This window comes from Bombus impatiens, unplaced genomic scaffold (assembly GCF_000188095.3).
Source record: "Bombus impatiens unplaced genomic scaffold, BIMP_2.2 scf_2222, whole genome shotgun sequence".
Classification (NCBI taxonomy): Eukaryota; Metazoa; Arthropoda; class Insecta; order Hymenoptera; family Apidae; genus Bombus; species Bombus impatiens.
In genome coordinates this window covers 2,739,936-2,757,125 of record NT_178641.1, presented here as the reverse complement: position 1 = coordinate 2,757,125, position 17,190 = coordinate 2,739,936, and the positions used below count along the sequence as shown (strand labels likewise).

The 17,190-nt window shown below is 38.8% G+C and overlaps 2 protein-coding genes across 7 annotated transcripts in view; one reads left to right on the top strand and one right to left on the bottom strand.

Annotated features, from left to right (window-relative positions):
- The window catches only part of LOC100740637 (pyruvate dehydrogenase (acetyl-transferring) kinase, mitochondrial), a 19,735-nt gene extending 15,449 nt beyond the window's left edge, over positions 1–4,286 (top strand). For all 3 annotated transcript variants that reach the window (XM_024371919.2, XM_012393084.3, XM_012393086.3), the window contains 5 exons: positions 138–302; positions 605–780; positions 1,361–1,585; positions 1,669–1,892; positions 2,381–4,286. In XM_024371919.2, coding sequence (XP_024227687.1) covers positions 138–302; positions 605–780; positions 1,361–1,585; positions 1,669–1,857 — 755 coding nt within the window. In that variant the 3' untranslated portion in view covers positions 1,858–1,892; positions 2,381–4,286. The remainder of the gene's footprint in view (positions 1–137; positions 303–604; positions 781–1,360; positions 1,586–1,668; positions 1,893–2,380) is intronic.
- A 452-nt stretch (positions 4,287–4,738) lies between these two features.
- LOC100740517 (protein FAM214A) overlaps positions 4,739–17,190 on the bottom strand; it is a 44,706-nt gene continuing 32,254 nt past the window's right edge. The window contains exons 1-9 of one of the 4 annotated variants that reach the window (XM_012393082.3): positions 15,240–15,656; positions 14,763–14,977; positions 14,049–14,269; positions 13,318–13,540; positions 12,610–12,775; positions 9,633–12,120; positions 9,254–9,575; positions 8,809–9,008; positions 4,739–8,179 (exon numbers count right to left, since the gene is read on the bottom strand). In XM_012393082.3, the coding sequence (XP_012248505.1) occupies positions 8,011–8,179; positions 8,809–9,008; positions 9,254–9,575; positions 9,633–12,120; positions 12,610–12,775; positions 13,318–13,540; positions 14,049–14,269; positions 14,763–14,977; positions 15,240–15,300 (4,065 nt within the window). In that variant the 5' untranslated portion in view covers positions 15,301–15,656 and the 3' untranslated portion in view covers positions 4,739–8,010. Of the gene's footprint in view, positions 8,180–8,808; positions 9,009–9,253; positions 9,576–9,632; positions 12,121–12,609; positions 12,860–13,317; positions 13,541–14,048; positions 14,270–14,762; positions 14,978–15,239; positions 15,669–17,190 lie in introns of those variants that run through there. The other 3 variants (XM_012393083.3, XM_024371918.2, XM_033324405.1) reach the window with 3 other exon arrangements.

Here is a 17,190-nt window from a genome sequence, read left to right as displayed (position 1 = left end):
CTGAAAAAAAAAAAAAAAAAAAAAAAAACAGGGAACGTGTCTTGCCATGTTCTTTCCCTGCAATCTTCGTGTATTATCTAACGTACTTGGAGATATTACCGGTATGGTTGTTGAAAGAAGCATATCTTCTGTTGCAGCTCTTCTGTTTGGCAGCGAATTGAATGGGCATAGTACACACGTGGGATCCATAGACCCGTCTTGCGAGATTATCAGCGTTGTGAGAGACGCGTATGACAAAGCGAGATTGCTGTGCGATCAATATTATCTGGCTAGTCCGGAATTGATAGTCCAGCAACATAACGGCAAGTTTGAAAAATGTTGATTGTACTAGAGTATTGCTAGTAAGTAGTATAACATCATCAATTTTTTATAGTAGGTATAGTTTATAGAGTTGCCACAGTGAAACCTTTGAACTTTGCGATCAAAGATAATGTACGTAGAACAGACGAATGATATATAATAATGAGAAGCTTTCAATGTGGCAATTATTATCGCGTTTTTTATATAGACAGTGACATAGAAAGAACGATAAAAGGAGAATCCTTCTATGAAAGAATTTGTTGTTTTACTGTTCGTTATTTTTTTTTTTATTTTTTCTTTTCAGAGCTGGAACGATGTAGTCAAATTAGAATAGTTTACGTACCGAGCCATTTGTTCCATATGCTGTTCGAACTTTTCAAGAACAGCATGCGAGCTATTATGGAGCATCATAGCTCTAGCGAGGAGTACCCGGCGATAGAAGTGATCGTGTCCCGCGGTGAAGAAGATATTTGTGTCAAAGTACGATTTACGAATTATTTTTAAATTTTGCAAACAATTGTAGCAGTTAGAGCATGTAGTCAGACCGACGCGTGAATTACGATAATCGAATCTATCAATAAACACAGTCTACGTGGAAATTGAGTCAGACGTTTCGCCAACATTGATATCGAATATCGGTGTGTCAGATATTCGATACGAAACATGCTCGCAATCAGAGCGTGTTAACTATATAGAATATCATCAAAATGTGGAAACAATCGTAAGATCTGGGTGTAAGAAGCGGCGAAGAAAGTAGAAATTCAATTCTTACAATTCCTTTCTATAGTCACAATTTTAAAAAGCAGAATTCGATAATGTAGATCGATCGAAGAAACGAATCGCGAATGAAATGTTGTACTATCGCGATATTAATTCCTAATGGGTTAATTATTTAATTAATTGAAATACATAAAATATCCAAAGTATAGTAGACGTTATATAACGTTTAATAGATAAAACAATTTTCTACCCAGGTTCCAAATTTTTAATTATCCTGGTAAAAATATAAGTTTGCATAAATGTCCACGGTCTAATTACATTACATGGAAAATTCTTGTAGATGTCTGACAAAGGTGGTGGTATTCCACGCTCGCAAATGGACCATTTGTTCAAGTACATGTACAGTACAGCGCCTAAGCCAACCAGAACCGATGCTCACACCGTTCCACTTGCTGGATACGGCTACGGTCTTCCAGTATCACGATTATACGCTAGATATTTCCACGGCGATCTCGTGCTGCAAAGTTGCGATGGTTATGGTACCGATGCTATTATATACCTTAAGGTAAGGACCGTGTATTGTAATTTCATAACGTGATATAATATTGTCTTGTTCTTCATGTATTGAATCGACGTTCCGATCGACAGGCATTGTCGAACGAAGCCAACGAGCTGTTACCGATCTTCAACAAGACTTCTTCCAAGTTTTATCGAACTCAAGTATCAACTACCGACTGGAGCAGTCATTGCGGTGGTGGAATGGCCACGAGGCAACTACGTATGAGCCACGATCAAGGGCACAAACTCCCACGTGGAAAGGAGATTAGCCATTGCTAGTAAAATTCCTTGTCTATGGACCAAAGAGAGGAGAAGTAAGTATATATACGCAGACTTCGACGTTTGAAGAGCGCGAGAGAAAAATATGACAGGACCATTTTTGTTGATTCTCTGACCTTTATATCATCCGGAGGTTTAAACCATTGTTATACTGTTGCAAATTTGTATCATTATTATTTATACTTTCATAAGAACTTGTATAAGAGATATTATCATTGAAGAAAAGCGCAAATGCAATTCTGAAATCAAGTGGAAATATAATTTTGATGTGTAATTTATCTTCTATGGAAGTTTTTCTAGAAAATTTCTTTTCGCGCTTCTCAACTGTGGCTTTCATTCTTTTCTCGTGTAAATTATTATTATTTATTTATTCTCCTGTAATTTAGAATACAATCTCACAACTTGTAGGCGAGCAGTGCGATTTTATTTGCAAAATGTTAAAATGAGTTCACGCATTCTTTCCATCATACTTAAATGTCTACTAAAAACTGATATTTGGTGTCTGCATTACAATCGTTCTTAGTGTTTCAGTGTTTCCCTTTTAACGAGGCGTTCTGCTAATGAGCACTGACATAATCGACGGAACGTCGTGAGACGGAGCAGCTGCTTCTGCTGTAGGTGATTCGGAAGAAGCCTCACGACTTTCGTGTTACGATTTGTAGAGAAGTAGCAGGGATTTACGTAATCCGGTACATATTTTTCACGACAAACTAGGCAAATTAAAAAAAAAGAAAACTAGATGATTGGCCGAGCTGCAGTGACGCTATTGCTTCGTCAGGAACGTCAAGTGTCTGATTGCTCGTTGTACAACGCCCACATATCACGACTATCAAAATTCGACTGCACTTCGCGCGTTTCCAATCTTTTTCTATTTTCTTTTATTTTTTATTTTTCAATTCATTGTGCGTTAGTAACGCAAAATAACGAAAATGATTAAATGTATGGGGCACCCAGATACCTGAGAGAGTTCGTTTTTTTAACATTTAATTTCTCCTCGGCTGTGTTACCTCATTACGTGATTTTAATTAGTAAATGAGAAGTTCGCAAACGGTTTAGGCAAGAAAATTTGAAATCGTAGAATTTACCTGGGCACCCCATCAAGATCATTTTCTTCTTTTATATCTATAGACACACGTGTTTAATGCTTTTATTGAACCAGCATTTTAATCGTATAATTAGTTTTATTGTATATAACTGCTTTTATTCGAGCGAGAAAATGTGCAAACGTACGTTTGGCTGAACTTCGTGATTGATCGATACGAAAGCGAGGAGGAATTTTCCACTCGTTAGGGGGAATTTTTATAGGAGGGTGCCACAAAACGTGAACTGTGATTTGATGCGTAATTTTAGTTAAATGTAGCTAGGCGAACTTCGAACCTGTTAATGTACGATGTTATCCGCGTCTGTGAATTTTAAACTGTGTAAAGAAACGAAGAGGAGAAAGAAAGAATCGAAGAGATCGATAACTTAACGATTCCTTAGACGTACGAATTTAAATAAAAGTGACATGCGAATCGGGACGACTGGCTGAAAAGGATAACGAACGATGATATTGATAACTAGCTTCAATTTCAGGAAAGTATTTTGTATACCGTGTAACAAGCAACAGAGAAACTCTTAAGGAGCACTTTCAGGTGTCCCAGTTTTCAATGGAATTTTTATAAGACTAAGCGAAAACAAAGATTTGTACACGCAATAAATTCCTTTCCTCGCAAACACCGTGAGTTTCGTACGTGTTTCGTTTATATTCTAAGGTATTTTACATGCATTTCGTCATGAACGTGTTAAATTCAGCCAAGAAGGAACTCGAAAAGATTTTAAATGATGCAATATCGTCACGTTCGTGTAGAATCTTCATTGTGAACTGTATATTTTATCCGAAATTATATAATAAAGACCTCTGTATATGTTTGTAAAGAGCAAAGTACGATAACATTTAATTTCCACAAAGAAACAGGTACAACTTTCATACCTTAGAATACTAAACAATTTTTTAGTCTTTACCCTTCTTAGGATTACTGTAAAGAGACTGCATAATTTGCGTATATGCTGCACGTTTTCTACGATTTATTATCATTTTATTTCTTCAAACGAGAGTGACTATCATAGAGGGAAAGAATTTAAAGAGAATTGCGAGCTATTCCTAAACTCGTTACACTGTCACGCGACAATTATATCCCGTCGAAGGAACGACGTCATTTCTACGAATATGTTTTCTGTGGAATTCGATTCACAAAATGATTTCACAGTGTAGCTGCGAGTATACTCTGTGTGTGTTTCCCCGTGTATATAATTCTAAATTTCTAGAGCACTCGGATTAATATTTGTCTAGAAGACAGTTTCGAGTTATAATTATAGACTGTAGGGGTATTCGCGTGAGTAACGCGAGTGAACACTTGTAAACATTGTTAATAAATATATTACAAGATGAAAATGGATAATGTCATTTTTTCATAGTTTAATATTAAACGATTATGTATGAATGAATTCGAAGAATCTAATTCGGTTTGACATCAATACAGCATACAAGGCTTCGATGGAAATTACTGGTCTATCAAGTAAACACACAGAACAATTGTTGTAATGCATTGCTGTAGTTTTATTACGTTTGGCCATGCGTACCATAAATGTGAGTTCGCTCTCGACAAATGTTTCTCTCTGACCTCACGCTTCGCTCGCTAAAAATAATAAAAAGTATATCTTAATAATAACAATAATTTTCATTTATAAAATAACACTACCCTATGTACATGTCTGGCGTCCATCAATGTGTTCAGGTGACTCAACAAATGACTCAACAAAACGTTCTACAATTATCATTGACAAATAAAGCTCGCAATTATCATTGATCGAACGGTGCTCGTCTTCTTTTCCTTGCTGTTTTTTTTTTTTCAATTATCAAGAGACCGAACAATCGATGATAATTTACAAATCAGGTTCTAGCCACGTCGACGTTTGGTAATTAAAATTATATACTGGCAATAAAAAATAACTTCCATTAAAAAAAACGCTTTAAAATGTAATCGAATGAAAACAAAAACTAAAACACATTGGAGAAAATTGATAAAACGAAATGGAAGTAATTATGAAGAATAAAATAAAATCTTTTATGGCCGAGAAATAAAAGTTAAAATAGTGATCGAAGCTGTTGGATTCGAAACGTTTGCGTCGTTGAGCGCTTTCAAAAGCCTATCTTTTCCTCATTTTCCTTTTGTTGTTAAGTTTGGCACCGTCGACTTAACTCGTCCCCCTTTTCCAGCAACAAGAGAATGCGTTTCGACTTCGAAGTAATTACGAACCATTATTCCGACAAAAGTTTATCACAATAATAAAATTCTTAGTGCGCGTCCTACAAGTTAGTGTACAAGTTAGTCGTCTCTCGATTGCAAATTCCAAAAATACAATATTCGTATTCTCCTCCTATCTCAATGAATTTTTTCAAGAAAGGTACACTAATGAATTGCACATATTTTTCGTTCAATTTCCGTCGTATGAAAATTAATTACACGCATCGTTGAGATCTCCCTGTTAAAGCTACCAAGCGACTTTTCAATGATCTGGGAAAATATGCTATTAAAATTCGCAGCGTGTACACTTCGTTTTTCTAATCGTCCCACAAGCGAGATCCAATTGAAAAAAAAAATTCGCTTCCAATCGGTTGGCAACAGACATCCAATACTTTGGAAAAAATTCATCGTGGCGTGGAAGTGACGATTTCAAAGTGGAAAAACAATAGAGAACAAGACGAGTTTCCCGTGATTTTTAGAGATTTTTCAATGGACCTCGCTTTTGCTTTCTGCTTCTGTTCAAATGGGATCTCTCGACCAGGCAAACAACTATTGCTAAAACCCCCTTAAATTGTTATTCAACGATTCATCTATGCTACAATGTATTTACAGCATGGCAGTGATTATACACTCTATATTTCCTTGCCGTACAATACACGTGCTACAAAAACTTTTGCAACGTTAAAACAGCTTAATTCTTCATCGACCAGTGAATTTCAAGTAATATTCTCGTATGATTCAGGCGAAGTATTATCGACGTGGATCAACGTAAACGTACTCGTCAGCGTACGTAAGAGTACACAACATATTTCTCGTTCTGAAAGACAAATTTCTTTGAACGAATCACAAAATCCATCTGTTACGTCTACGTGTCTCCACCGTGTCAAGTTAATCGAATTCTAATTTTAATAAGAGCGAGCACAACAAATGCCCGGAAATTCACCTGAATTGACATCTTATTTAAATAGCAAATTTGGTCGTATGTAGATCTAAAAAAATTCGACAATTTTTCATCTGACAGAAGTGGCAGAAGGCGCTGATAAGTTAAACGACGAATTAAAGAAGTTTCGCGATGAAAGAAAAGTCAGTGAGTGATCCTTCAGGTGAAATTCAAGCGGTATTCGTGCGAATGCGAATAGTTTTCTTCCTAAATTATCTTCCTGTTTTCTTGTTGATTTCTGTTTTCTCGTGCGCGTAGAAAAATAAGGGAAACGTACCGTCATTTAATACAGAGACAATAATGAGCGCCGTATAACTGCGAAATGTATGTGTAATTTTTTTTTTTTTTACGATTAGTAGTTACGCTCGGTTACATTCCTCATACGACATTAGTATGATTATTAATTAATCTAGGACATATTCACTACTCAAATAGATACTTTATAATATAATTACTCTTTATAGTCTATCAAAATATTCATCACAGTGCTACGGACACAAGATTGTGTTCTGTTTATATGTGTAAATAATGATTCTTTTTCTTCGAGCAGGAAAAGTCGCGTAATCCAGCCACTCGTTGATTCGCAAACTACATCGTTTCACACGAAAGTGCCTTCTTACATTTTTCTTTCTCCCTTTCACCCTCCCCCCCTCTCACTCTCTCTCTCTCTCCCTCTGTTTCTCTTTCTTTTTCTTTCTCTTGTTGCTTTTTTTTTAATAAAATAAACGACGATGTCAACCGTCTTTCAATTTTCTTCTGAAAATATCAACGAATCGATAAATGGTATCTATTTAAATTACACTTTAAACGATTTCCTAGATCACATAGTTCTCTGTTTATCATTTGTACAATAGTTTGAGGATTCTTTTAAATGTCAACGAGAGACCTGATTCTTGATATTTTCTATGCTCGTATCACTTATTTCTTCTTCCTTCTCTCTTTTTTTTTACTTCTTTCTTTTACTAACGTAGAGTGCTACACACATATGACAGTATCATCCCGTTTAAAAAATTCTTAATCGACTTTTACACATGACTTATATTTACAACAATAAACCAGAGAGATGGCCTAGCAAGGAGATCGTCTATCTTATAATTAAATCGACGAACTCGGGACAACTGGAAACCTTATTCGTTTCCGTCTGAAAATATACGAATGCGTTCGAACGCGAGAAATATGAAAGACAAAAATTCAAAGCGACAATCGTCGCCGAAAATCCGAGAACGCGTACAGCGTATAAATTCAATTCAACGAAAAACAATAATTCATTCAATTGAACTAAAAATTTGGATCCGCAAAGAAACTAAAACCGAAAGAAATCATTGTAAGCTGAAATTAACATACGCCTTGTTTTTCCGCGTTGAAGATAGCATTACCGGCAATTTGAGAAGAAAGAAAATAAATTGTAGCTAAACAATAAGCAAAACAATTCTTACTAAAGCGGCTCGCAATATGCCCCTTAACATTCCTTTCTCCCTACCAATCTGGAACGTTACATTTACGAAAAACAATCTTTTCTTCTGAAACTTCCTGCAAACATTTTTCTCCAAACTGTTACGTTGCCTTCTCATATTCTTCGCGAAAATAATCTCAAAATATGAATGCCCTACTAAGGACCGCCAATATACCTTCTTTTTGCGAAGGATGGTCTTAATTTACTACAAAAATCTTTCTCCATCTGGACATTTTCTCCTTTTTTTTTTACAACCTTCTTTCCTCCTCTTGAAAAGGCCATATTCGCCAAGATTTTCTATCAGCTCCTTTTCATGATCATTCTTCGGTTATGTGAAAGATTTCTCAGGCATCATTTCGAGAAGATCTGTTTGGAATTCTAAAAACAAAAACTGGTCTCTGCTAAACCTCTGCATGAAGGGGACTAGGCGAGCGGAGTGACTGACAGCAACCCCATGGAAAGAGCCACGTGGCTCAGCACCTTGGCGAAAATTTCGGGTTGGTAGGACCATGGATGTAGCTTCGCAGTTCCTTTGGTGGCTCTGACCCAAAATCCGACGCCGTGTCAACGTCGGACTTGCGACAAATGATCATACGAATGTCCGTATGCAGATAAATCCGGCCAGACTTACCGGACATAAATCTGAAATGAAATATTTAACTTTAGCGTAGCAGTAGAGCGATCTCTGAATGCATGTGGGTGTTAGTTGCATATTGATATGTAGAGAGTCAGTGAAGATTCAGTTAGTTATAGAAGAGAGCGATAGAAAAGCGTAAAATAGCGAAGATCGTTACAGAAAAAACGATCGTGGCTTCCAGAAGTCTCTTGTATTATAATTAAACAATTAATAATATTAGTGAATTGACAATTGATATTCTTTAGAATATTAAAATTTCAAAATTGTTAAACTTTACTATTTTAATATTCCACAATTTTACACGAAGTTTCGTTAATACTAATTTAATTGATGTTAACAGTTTAACGGTTTAATTAATATTAATAAAATTCTGCAAAAAGATTCAGATGTATATATTGAAGTTTACATTACCTGTCAGTATTGTTATTCTAAAATATTATTTATTTACTATTTATAAAGAAATTCGCACGAGGAAGCCTCGATTACTGTTAGAAACACTAGATATGAAATCTTTAAAACTTTAATTAACGAGGAGAGGGATCATCCCTCGACCATAGATAATTAAAATTTCAATGCTTACAAAGCGGACAAAATTCGTGGTCTCTAACAGAAACTGAGATGTTTCCTAACGTACCTAAGATGTACGAGGTAGCGTAGTGTTTTATCCCGTAGTGTTCTCTGACGTAAAAAAGTATGAGATCGTGGTGGCATATCAGAAAGATCGTATAGTACTACGAACATCTTAACGACTGTACCCAAAGGATTGAGAAGTGTTACTTGAATAGTACCGCTTCTTGGTACTTGGTAGCCCTTTTTGCCCAAATTAATATGTGCCTATGAAAAAGTAAAAGGAGTTTGTCTCATCAATGTCCCGTTATATTTCTAAATATATCATTCAAACGCAACAATGGTAACAACAAAATTCCTTTTAATTTAAAAAAACAGAGAAAAAGATGAAAAATTGCCAATTCGTAATATTTCAATATTACAAAAGAAAAAAAAACAGATAAAAAGTAGAAGAAATAACAAAACTCAAATGAAATAGAAAAAATACAGTAAAGAACACAAGATGTACGTACGAGATAGGGCGTAGAAACTTTATCATTGTCACCGAGCGTATAGAAGAACACAGTGACTGGAAGCTTTCGATGTTTCGGACAGAACGAACCGCTGGCACCTAATTCCGCCGTGAAACCGTGAACGGTGGACACAGGTTCGAGTCTACCATTTAAAGCTGATTCCTCGAAGCTGCCTAGAAGAGCATGACTCTGCGGTCTACTGCGAGAAGTTGAACGTCTTTTTGGTGTCTCCTCTCCTTCCCCGAGATTCTCCGTCTCTCTGTCTGTTTCTTCCAAAGACACTGCACCTGGACTTGGCGGAGTGTTCAACTCGAACAGAGCACTGAAACGAAAAGCTCATTTCAACTAAAGGAATCTTTTCACCGATATGTTCTTGTACCTTCTTTTTGAGGAGACGGTATTCAGACTACTATCGTAATCGAAACAACAGCTGCCTCTTCTCAATGGAGCTGGACTAGATGTCAATGGTAAACCGGTTCTACTATGGAACACCATCGAAGCTGCGTTTTCCAAGGATCGTCGAAATCTTTCTTGTTCGATGGCGGTCGGTACCGCTTTATCCACTGTTTCGTCCTCCTCCGTGATGGCGTTGTCTTTACCAAGACTATAATTTCGATTCTTCTTCCCGACACTCGGAACAGAATCTTTGCAAAGCTTCGATACAGTTTCATCTTCCTCCTCTTCCTCCTCGTGCTCGGTTATGCTATCTTCGTCGTTTGTACTATGCAGTCTATTTTGCCATTTGGACGTCTCGACTTCGTCGTAGTCGCAGTTATCCTTCTTGTAATTTGTACTATAGATACGTGAGTTTTGATGTGCGCCATTTGTACTAAGCTCTGAAGGATCGGGGCTCGCGTCACGCTTCTCCGTTTCTTCGGTAATGTTCGAGAAATTTATCCTTCTCTTTGCTTTGCTATCCCTGAAGTTCTTTGGATCGTGTAAGCTTGGTTGGACGTTGTTGTACATGAACGAACGTTGACCGATCTGTTGGATCGCATCCTGCGAATTATCCTCTGTCGAAGTTAATTTCTTCTCGTGCTCCTTCTTGAAAAGCTGCCGGAACCGATTAAATCTCTTGTTGAACGCCATTGGCAGAGACTTCTCATCCTCCATTGACAGTTTCTGTTCCTGATACTTCTCGTTGGCCACGTTATTTCGATTGCTTTCCATTTCGTTGGTGGTCATTGCCAACGTGGACCTCGATTTGGTCCCACAAGGAACCTCCGACTGGTTCCCTCGGTCTTTGCTGGTTCGCAAAATTGCTCCCAATAATATATCTGCTTTGTTCGACACGTTCTGCAGACAGTCCACAGTGTCGTTCTTCCTCTTCTCGGAATTATTGCATTTGATCGCCTGTAGATTCTCGTTCGATTCATCGCCATCCAGCTTCTCGCGTTTCTGGGGATTGTAAATGTTCTTATTGCCATAGATCTCAGTGAAATTGGTCTTCTCTAAAGCTTGTTGGTCGTTTTTCCTACATAACTTGTGATTGCAACTTTCGCAGGACTTGGCACGGTTCACCAAATTATTTGTCGAACATTCGTTACTCTCCACATTCCCGCACTTCGTTACCAGCTTAGTCGTTCCATCTTCTACTGCTTTCTCCGGCTTCTCTCGTCTCTTTACCGTCCTGACACTTGTCCTCTTACGTTCAGTCGGTGTTCTAGTTCTTAAAACAGCCAGAACTTCGTCGAATTCCTGCTGGCTCAACTCCAGATTGCAATTTTTAAATCTCATTTCGTTTCCGTGTTGCTCCTGACTCTTCAAATTCGTAGCTTTCACCTTATTCTCTATGTAGCTGATGTTTGGCGTGACTCCGAGAACTCGTCCAGGAACCTTGGTGAACCAATCCAAGAAGCCTCCTTCCTCTTTTGTTCTGTCTTTATCATCAGGAAACGATAGCTTGGATATTAATTGACTCAAATCCTTTCTGGATCTCCCTTTGTTATTGACGCCCCTGTCCGAGTCCGTGTCCAAAGCTTCTCGTCCAGACGATACCGCTCCAGAATTCGATAACTTGCACGACGACTTGACACAGCTTTGATGCACCATGCAAGTGGAGTTTAAAGAATCCCGCTTTAAACGATTATTCGTCGATGGACCTGGATTTGATTCGTGGAAAGGACTGGGTTGCCTAAAGGGATTGATCACGAGACTCGAATCCTTACTGACTGGCGCTTTGTAGATTCTCTCAGAGTCGTTGAAATAAGTTTCCTTGTTTCCGCGTAAGCTCTGAAAAGCGCACTTGCCATTTGCGTTACTATTATTCCAAGACTCAACAAATGACCACGGCAGCGACGAATTGAACGGTATCAGATTCTCAAATATCCCATTCTTCTCCTTTATCTCTCGTTCTTTCTGCTTCTTCTCTAAATTGCATTGTTTATCTTTAGAATTCGACAACGATTTTGCGTCACGATCGTCGATCGTTCGTTTGTACCGTTTCTCAGTGTTCCCATCTCGCCCGTCGATGCTCAGCTGCGTCTTAAAACACCGCTCCAGATTATCTGAGTTTAGGTTCTTCCTATTCCTGATACTGTTCTCCTCGAATTTGCAGTTCTGCCCTTGCACAAATTTAATACCGCGATTGATCGAGATCTCGGTGGAACATTTCGGGTAGCTGGAGCTCTGACTGTCTTTCTTCGATTCTTGCGTTACAGCTTCCTGTACCGAGGGAAGAGGCATCGGTTGAACCGTAACGCAGGAATTTGCGTCTGTTGGACCACACGGAAGAGATCGACGACGCTTTCTCTCGCGGTTCTGTCGTGGAATCGCTGGCGGTGGCGGTGGAACGTCCTCCTCGTCGCAGGGACAATGATGTTTGCCGGGCTTGTTGCAAGGTGTTTGCAGTCTGTCGTCCACCAGAGCTGTTCCAATAAAACATACTTCTTTCACGACATATTCTAGCTTCGGTATCGTAATGGACGTATTTCGAGCATCATCTTCGCTAATTTATTAACAATTTGACAAAGCAAAAAGGAAGGAACATATTTTGCTAATTTAGTAACAATTTAAAGAAGCAATGAAAGAGAAGAAACTTACGCTTTGTAATATAATTAACCCTTTCGTAACTAGGTACAAGATATCTCGGTAACACGATGTCGTCATTACGAGATATCTTAGGGTCGCAATGACGATATCGAGTCAACGATATATGTACATATGTACGTATACATCGCGAAGGATTTAAGAAAAAAGAATCGAGAAGCGATATGACGTTTATCCACTTGTTTAATATAAAAAAATGAAAAGACGATAGTTCGGTGTATGGCCAAATGTACATAAACTGAGACACTCGGAAGGTGATATTCGAACGTCGAAATATTACGCTGATCGATTCCAATTCCCCTCATTACCAGGCAAGACAAGGGCTTCGGGATTTTGCGCAGCGCTCGGAACCGGGATAGCCTTGGTAGGTGTCAAAGCCCTCGCTACACCCTCCTCGTCTTTCTCTTTGATCGGATGCAACGGACAGGTGAGAATCGGTACCTCTTCCATCCTCGGCAGTGCCCACACGGTGACCTAAAATTTACACGAGAAATCCTCTTCAGCTCCATTAAATGCAGTCGCGGTACTTGGAACGAGATTGGGTAGCCGGTGACTCATCTGCTGGTTAAAAGTAGGCATTCGTTAGTGTCCTCGAACCACCAGAATAGAACCGTGGAAGGTACTCTGAGTACGTGGACGAGAGAACCACCATGCGAATTACATGGACAGTTCGAGGAACATTGACCTCGCCTTTATCGTGAGTCAAACGCATCATTTCGAGCGTTCCCAGCGAGCTATTGCTTGCCAGGGAATCCTTGGATCGATTAAGCGCATCTATCTTCATCCAACGAGCTTTCGCTCGTAATATGTTTCAACGCGAATATAAAAGAGGCAATGATTTTCATGAAACGTGTAATGTGAGAATAAAGGAACATCGAACGTGAGAAGGATATGTTAATCGATATCACAGACAGTTCAACTTTTCGTTTACCAATTGATGACAATGTTCCTGAATTAATGGTATAAGCGGACGATTTAAAACAACGCTGATAAACGATAAGAATCGATTCTTTTACTTTTATAGAATTTCCATCTCCCTGGCCAGCTAAGGGGAACGTGTGCTCCACGGGTGATTCCCGGAACTTTCTCAGATTTTCTTCGTTATATGGCACCACTCTCGTCACGATGTAACTGGGATCGACACCGTTGCTCCTGGACCACCATGCAGCGACTTGGCTGAAGTGAAGTCGTGAACGGACTGCCTGATATAAACCGTAGAAGTTCATCGTCTCTGGGCTCCTGAACATTGTTATTCGTTCGATTTGTTAGTGTCAAAGAAAGATATTTCTTGTTCTTTGTTTCTTTCCTCAAAGAAAGAAGAAAATTAACCAACATGATCCAATTAACCACTCGCCGAGACATACATCCACGTTCAAAAGTCTTATTAAAAAAAAATCTTTAATAAAATCATTAATATGTCTATCGTATAAAGTACCAAGTTAAATGAATTACATTTAATCGCATTCAGTTGAGCCAATTATTTCAACCATTGAATGTTATTGATCTTCATGGTACAATATCTCTTACACTAAGATAACTATACACTTTGTAAAAAATATAATTATACATAGATTATAATTTTGATATATAAACATATTATATTTGCGTTGCAAGGTGTTTTTCTCTTATAAAAGTACGATCAATTTCGCTAACGAATCGAGTGAAAATTTGTTCGTCAAGAGGGATTAGTTACGTATGCTATTATCGTTGAAATAAATAGTCTAGAGCAACTGATTGGCATACTTACTTGCTGGGAACGACGCAAACACACCAATACTCCAGCAGCATCTCCGACGCTTGTTGCCATGGTGAGATTGATAAGGACGGCACAGTGCAGATCGGGTTCTTGCACGTAGATTTGGCCAAACCGCATGGACAGTTGCTGCACAACACCACTTCGATGGACAGGAACGAACCAATTGCAATACGATCGGCGATCTCTCGAACCAGTACAAGATATCGATCGCACTGCACAGATTATATGAAAAAAGAAAGGCAAATGAGAAAACCATTGTCTATAGAAATTTTAATTACTACGATTTCAATAGAAGGGGAAACGATTTAACGACGTCATTCTGTTATCGAAACAAAGGTTACAGTGGCGAGCACATAAATAGGGGACACGTTTATTTTACAGACCTGACTTAATTCGGTCTGTAATTATTATTCGAAATAAAAATTTGAAACAACGTTGGAAATGTATTCTCGAATATTCTACTGTTAAAGTAAGCAGAAATACAACTGATTTCTAATTATTACTGCAAGTAAACGTTCAACGATCGTTCTGTATTTATACGTATTTTTAAATCCTGTGTTGTAATAAAGAACGAGAACAGAATGCCTCATAATATAATTAAGATCACTAGTAGTTGTTGTTTCCTTATTTATACGCTGGCCACTGTATGTTCTTGGAGAAGCGGTTTAGATATCGTGGAAAAGATTACGAGAACAATTTTCTTACCAAGTAATTATCTTCTTCGCACACGTGGTCATTAGGCACCGACTGCATAGGCGCTGCACAATGTGGGCCCTCTTTGTAGCCACGTGGAGGGCCCTGAATCCTCCCTTCGCACACCAGGACTCCAAGGGCTCGGAACACGCTAAGAATGCCACCCCGACCGCCAACCCCATTTGGGCTGGGAATGCCTCCTGTCACCGCACCTAGGCAGTGCATACCTGCAACGAAAACGAAAATTTATCATTGGCAATGAAATTTATTCGATATTATTTCCGTATATTACTCGATAGTTTTGTATCGATTATCAAAAAAAAAAAAAAATTAAATTTCTTCATCGATCGAGTTTCTTTGATAAGAAATCGAGAAAAATGATTTTTAAAAGGCGTTTAAAAAATGTTTGAAGCAACTGGGATGCGCGATTGGTAAATCGTAGAAGATTGGAATAATGGTTTTCCAGAGGAAATCAACGCGAACACGAACCTGTGCGCATTCTCCTTCTCTGGAAGCAATTTCCAACGCACTGTAATAGGATCGTGGACATTTTCGAGAGCTGCTCTCGAGGGAATGAAAACTGGAACGATTCGCGCACGAACTCCGCTATCGTTAATCTTAAGCGCGCTACCGCAACGGACCATCCTTCGAACTAGGCTCAGGTAGTTTTTTCGCGATGCTCGTTATCGGAGACACGAACTTTGCTGTCCAAACTGGCCGCGTTTAGAGTCACAGAGACTGGCGCCAGTCACCATTGCTTTTTGTTTCTTTGTGAATCGTCACGAACACAACAGTTTACGTTCATTCCGTTCTTCTGTACTCCATTGATCCATTGTTTAATCCCACTATGATCTTTCAACGTTTTATGTCTCTAACTCGTTTCTCCTTTAATCGAGCACTTTTAACGTTTCAATATCAACAACGCTTCCTTCTTATCTTCTTTAAACCTAAGGAATTCTCCAAAGATGCGATTCAGTCGGAGATGATCCAGAGAGGATGCAAAAGGTTTAACCTATAGAACAATTGTCTGACAAACGATGTGAGACATTCTGACCGTCTCTTATTGATTTCACTGTTCTGTTAATCGTCATTTTTTTTTTTTTTTTAATATTTCCACCTCGCAAACAACGACGTCCTAAAAGAGCTGTAGACTCGAGAAACTTTCACCAATTTCAAATAACCCGAATGAAAATTTCATCGAAGCTTACTATCCGAATATGTGCACATAAAATCATTTAACGCGCTTGAATTTACGAAACTAAAATGCTAATAGCTATGAAACTTTGTTCTACAGGGTTCTGCAATAATAGAATGTTTCCTTCGATCTGCTTCTCCCGCAGATCAACAAGTTTTCTATAGGAAAAACCACCAATCGCTGGAGCGCGTGAAAACAAGGCATGTAAACGCATAGAAGCATAGAAAATTGCGCTTGTAGGGCATCGAGATATCGGCTGCACAGATACGATGGTCAGGCTTTCGTACGGTTTTTCTCGTTTCTTTTTGCCCGACATCCGATCCGAGATTTCGTCGTCCGTCTTCTGCCGGTCATTATGTAAAGGTGAATACGCAGGAGGGCGATGGGCATTATTTATAACTTTGCCCGCCGCCATATGCGGCGAAAGCGACCAACCGGATTGGCTTCCTCGCCACTTTCCTCCGAGCGTTTCAGCATTCGAGCGAACGAACACAGAATACGCTACGGTGTAACGCTATTCATCGGTGGAAAACTTCTCGGAAAATGTAACTCACTTTTCGTTGAAATTCGATAAATCCTGTGGAAGATACTTGAGAACGAGCTCACGGTTTGACGAGAGAAATATCTCATCCAGAAACGTTCTATGCTTCGCACTATGAAACTATGTTTAGAGTAGTTGTTCCTTGCTATTCGTCCAGGCAAAGTATCGCATATTTCGCCACTCTTCTTCAATTCCACAGGACTTTGTACCATTCGAGTAATTAATTACTCGAGACATTCTTAATTGTAATTAATTACAAGTTGAACTTCTATTTCGAAGGCAGAGCGACAACGTTAGAAGATTCCTGCTAATCCGCTGTATTCTACTTTTCAACGACCGTATCGCTATTCCTTTCGCTTGGACTCTGCAATTGTACAAAATACGAAGAAATTGGAATATTTTAAGATTAAACGTAGAACGTTGGAAAGGTAGAAAATATTCGTAAAATATAGAAAATCTTATCCATCCATCGAGAGAGAAGCTCAACGATCGAGTGGAACAAACGTCCATTTCATCTTCTCAGAACGTAACGCGATTGGCAAGGAAAGCAAAGGAATCGTTCGATCGATAAGATCGTATTATATATACATGGGAAAATCAAAACGACGAAACCACGGTAGAAAAATCAATAAGATCGCAAGAAAAACGTCGCTGTCGCCACGGAAATTTCACCGACGATAACTTCAACCCCCGCGACGATTTCC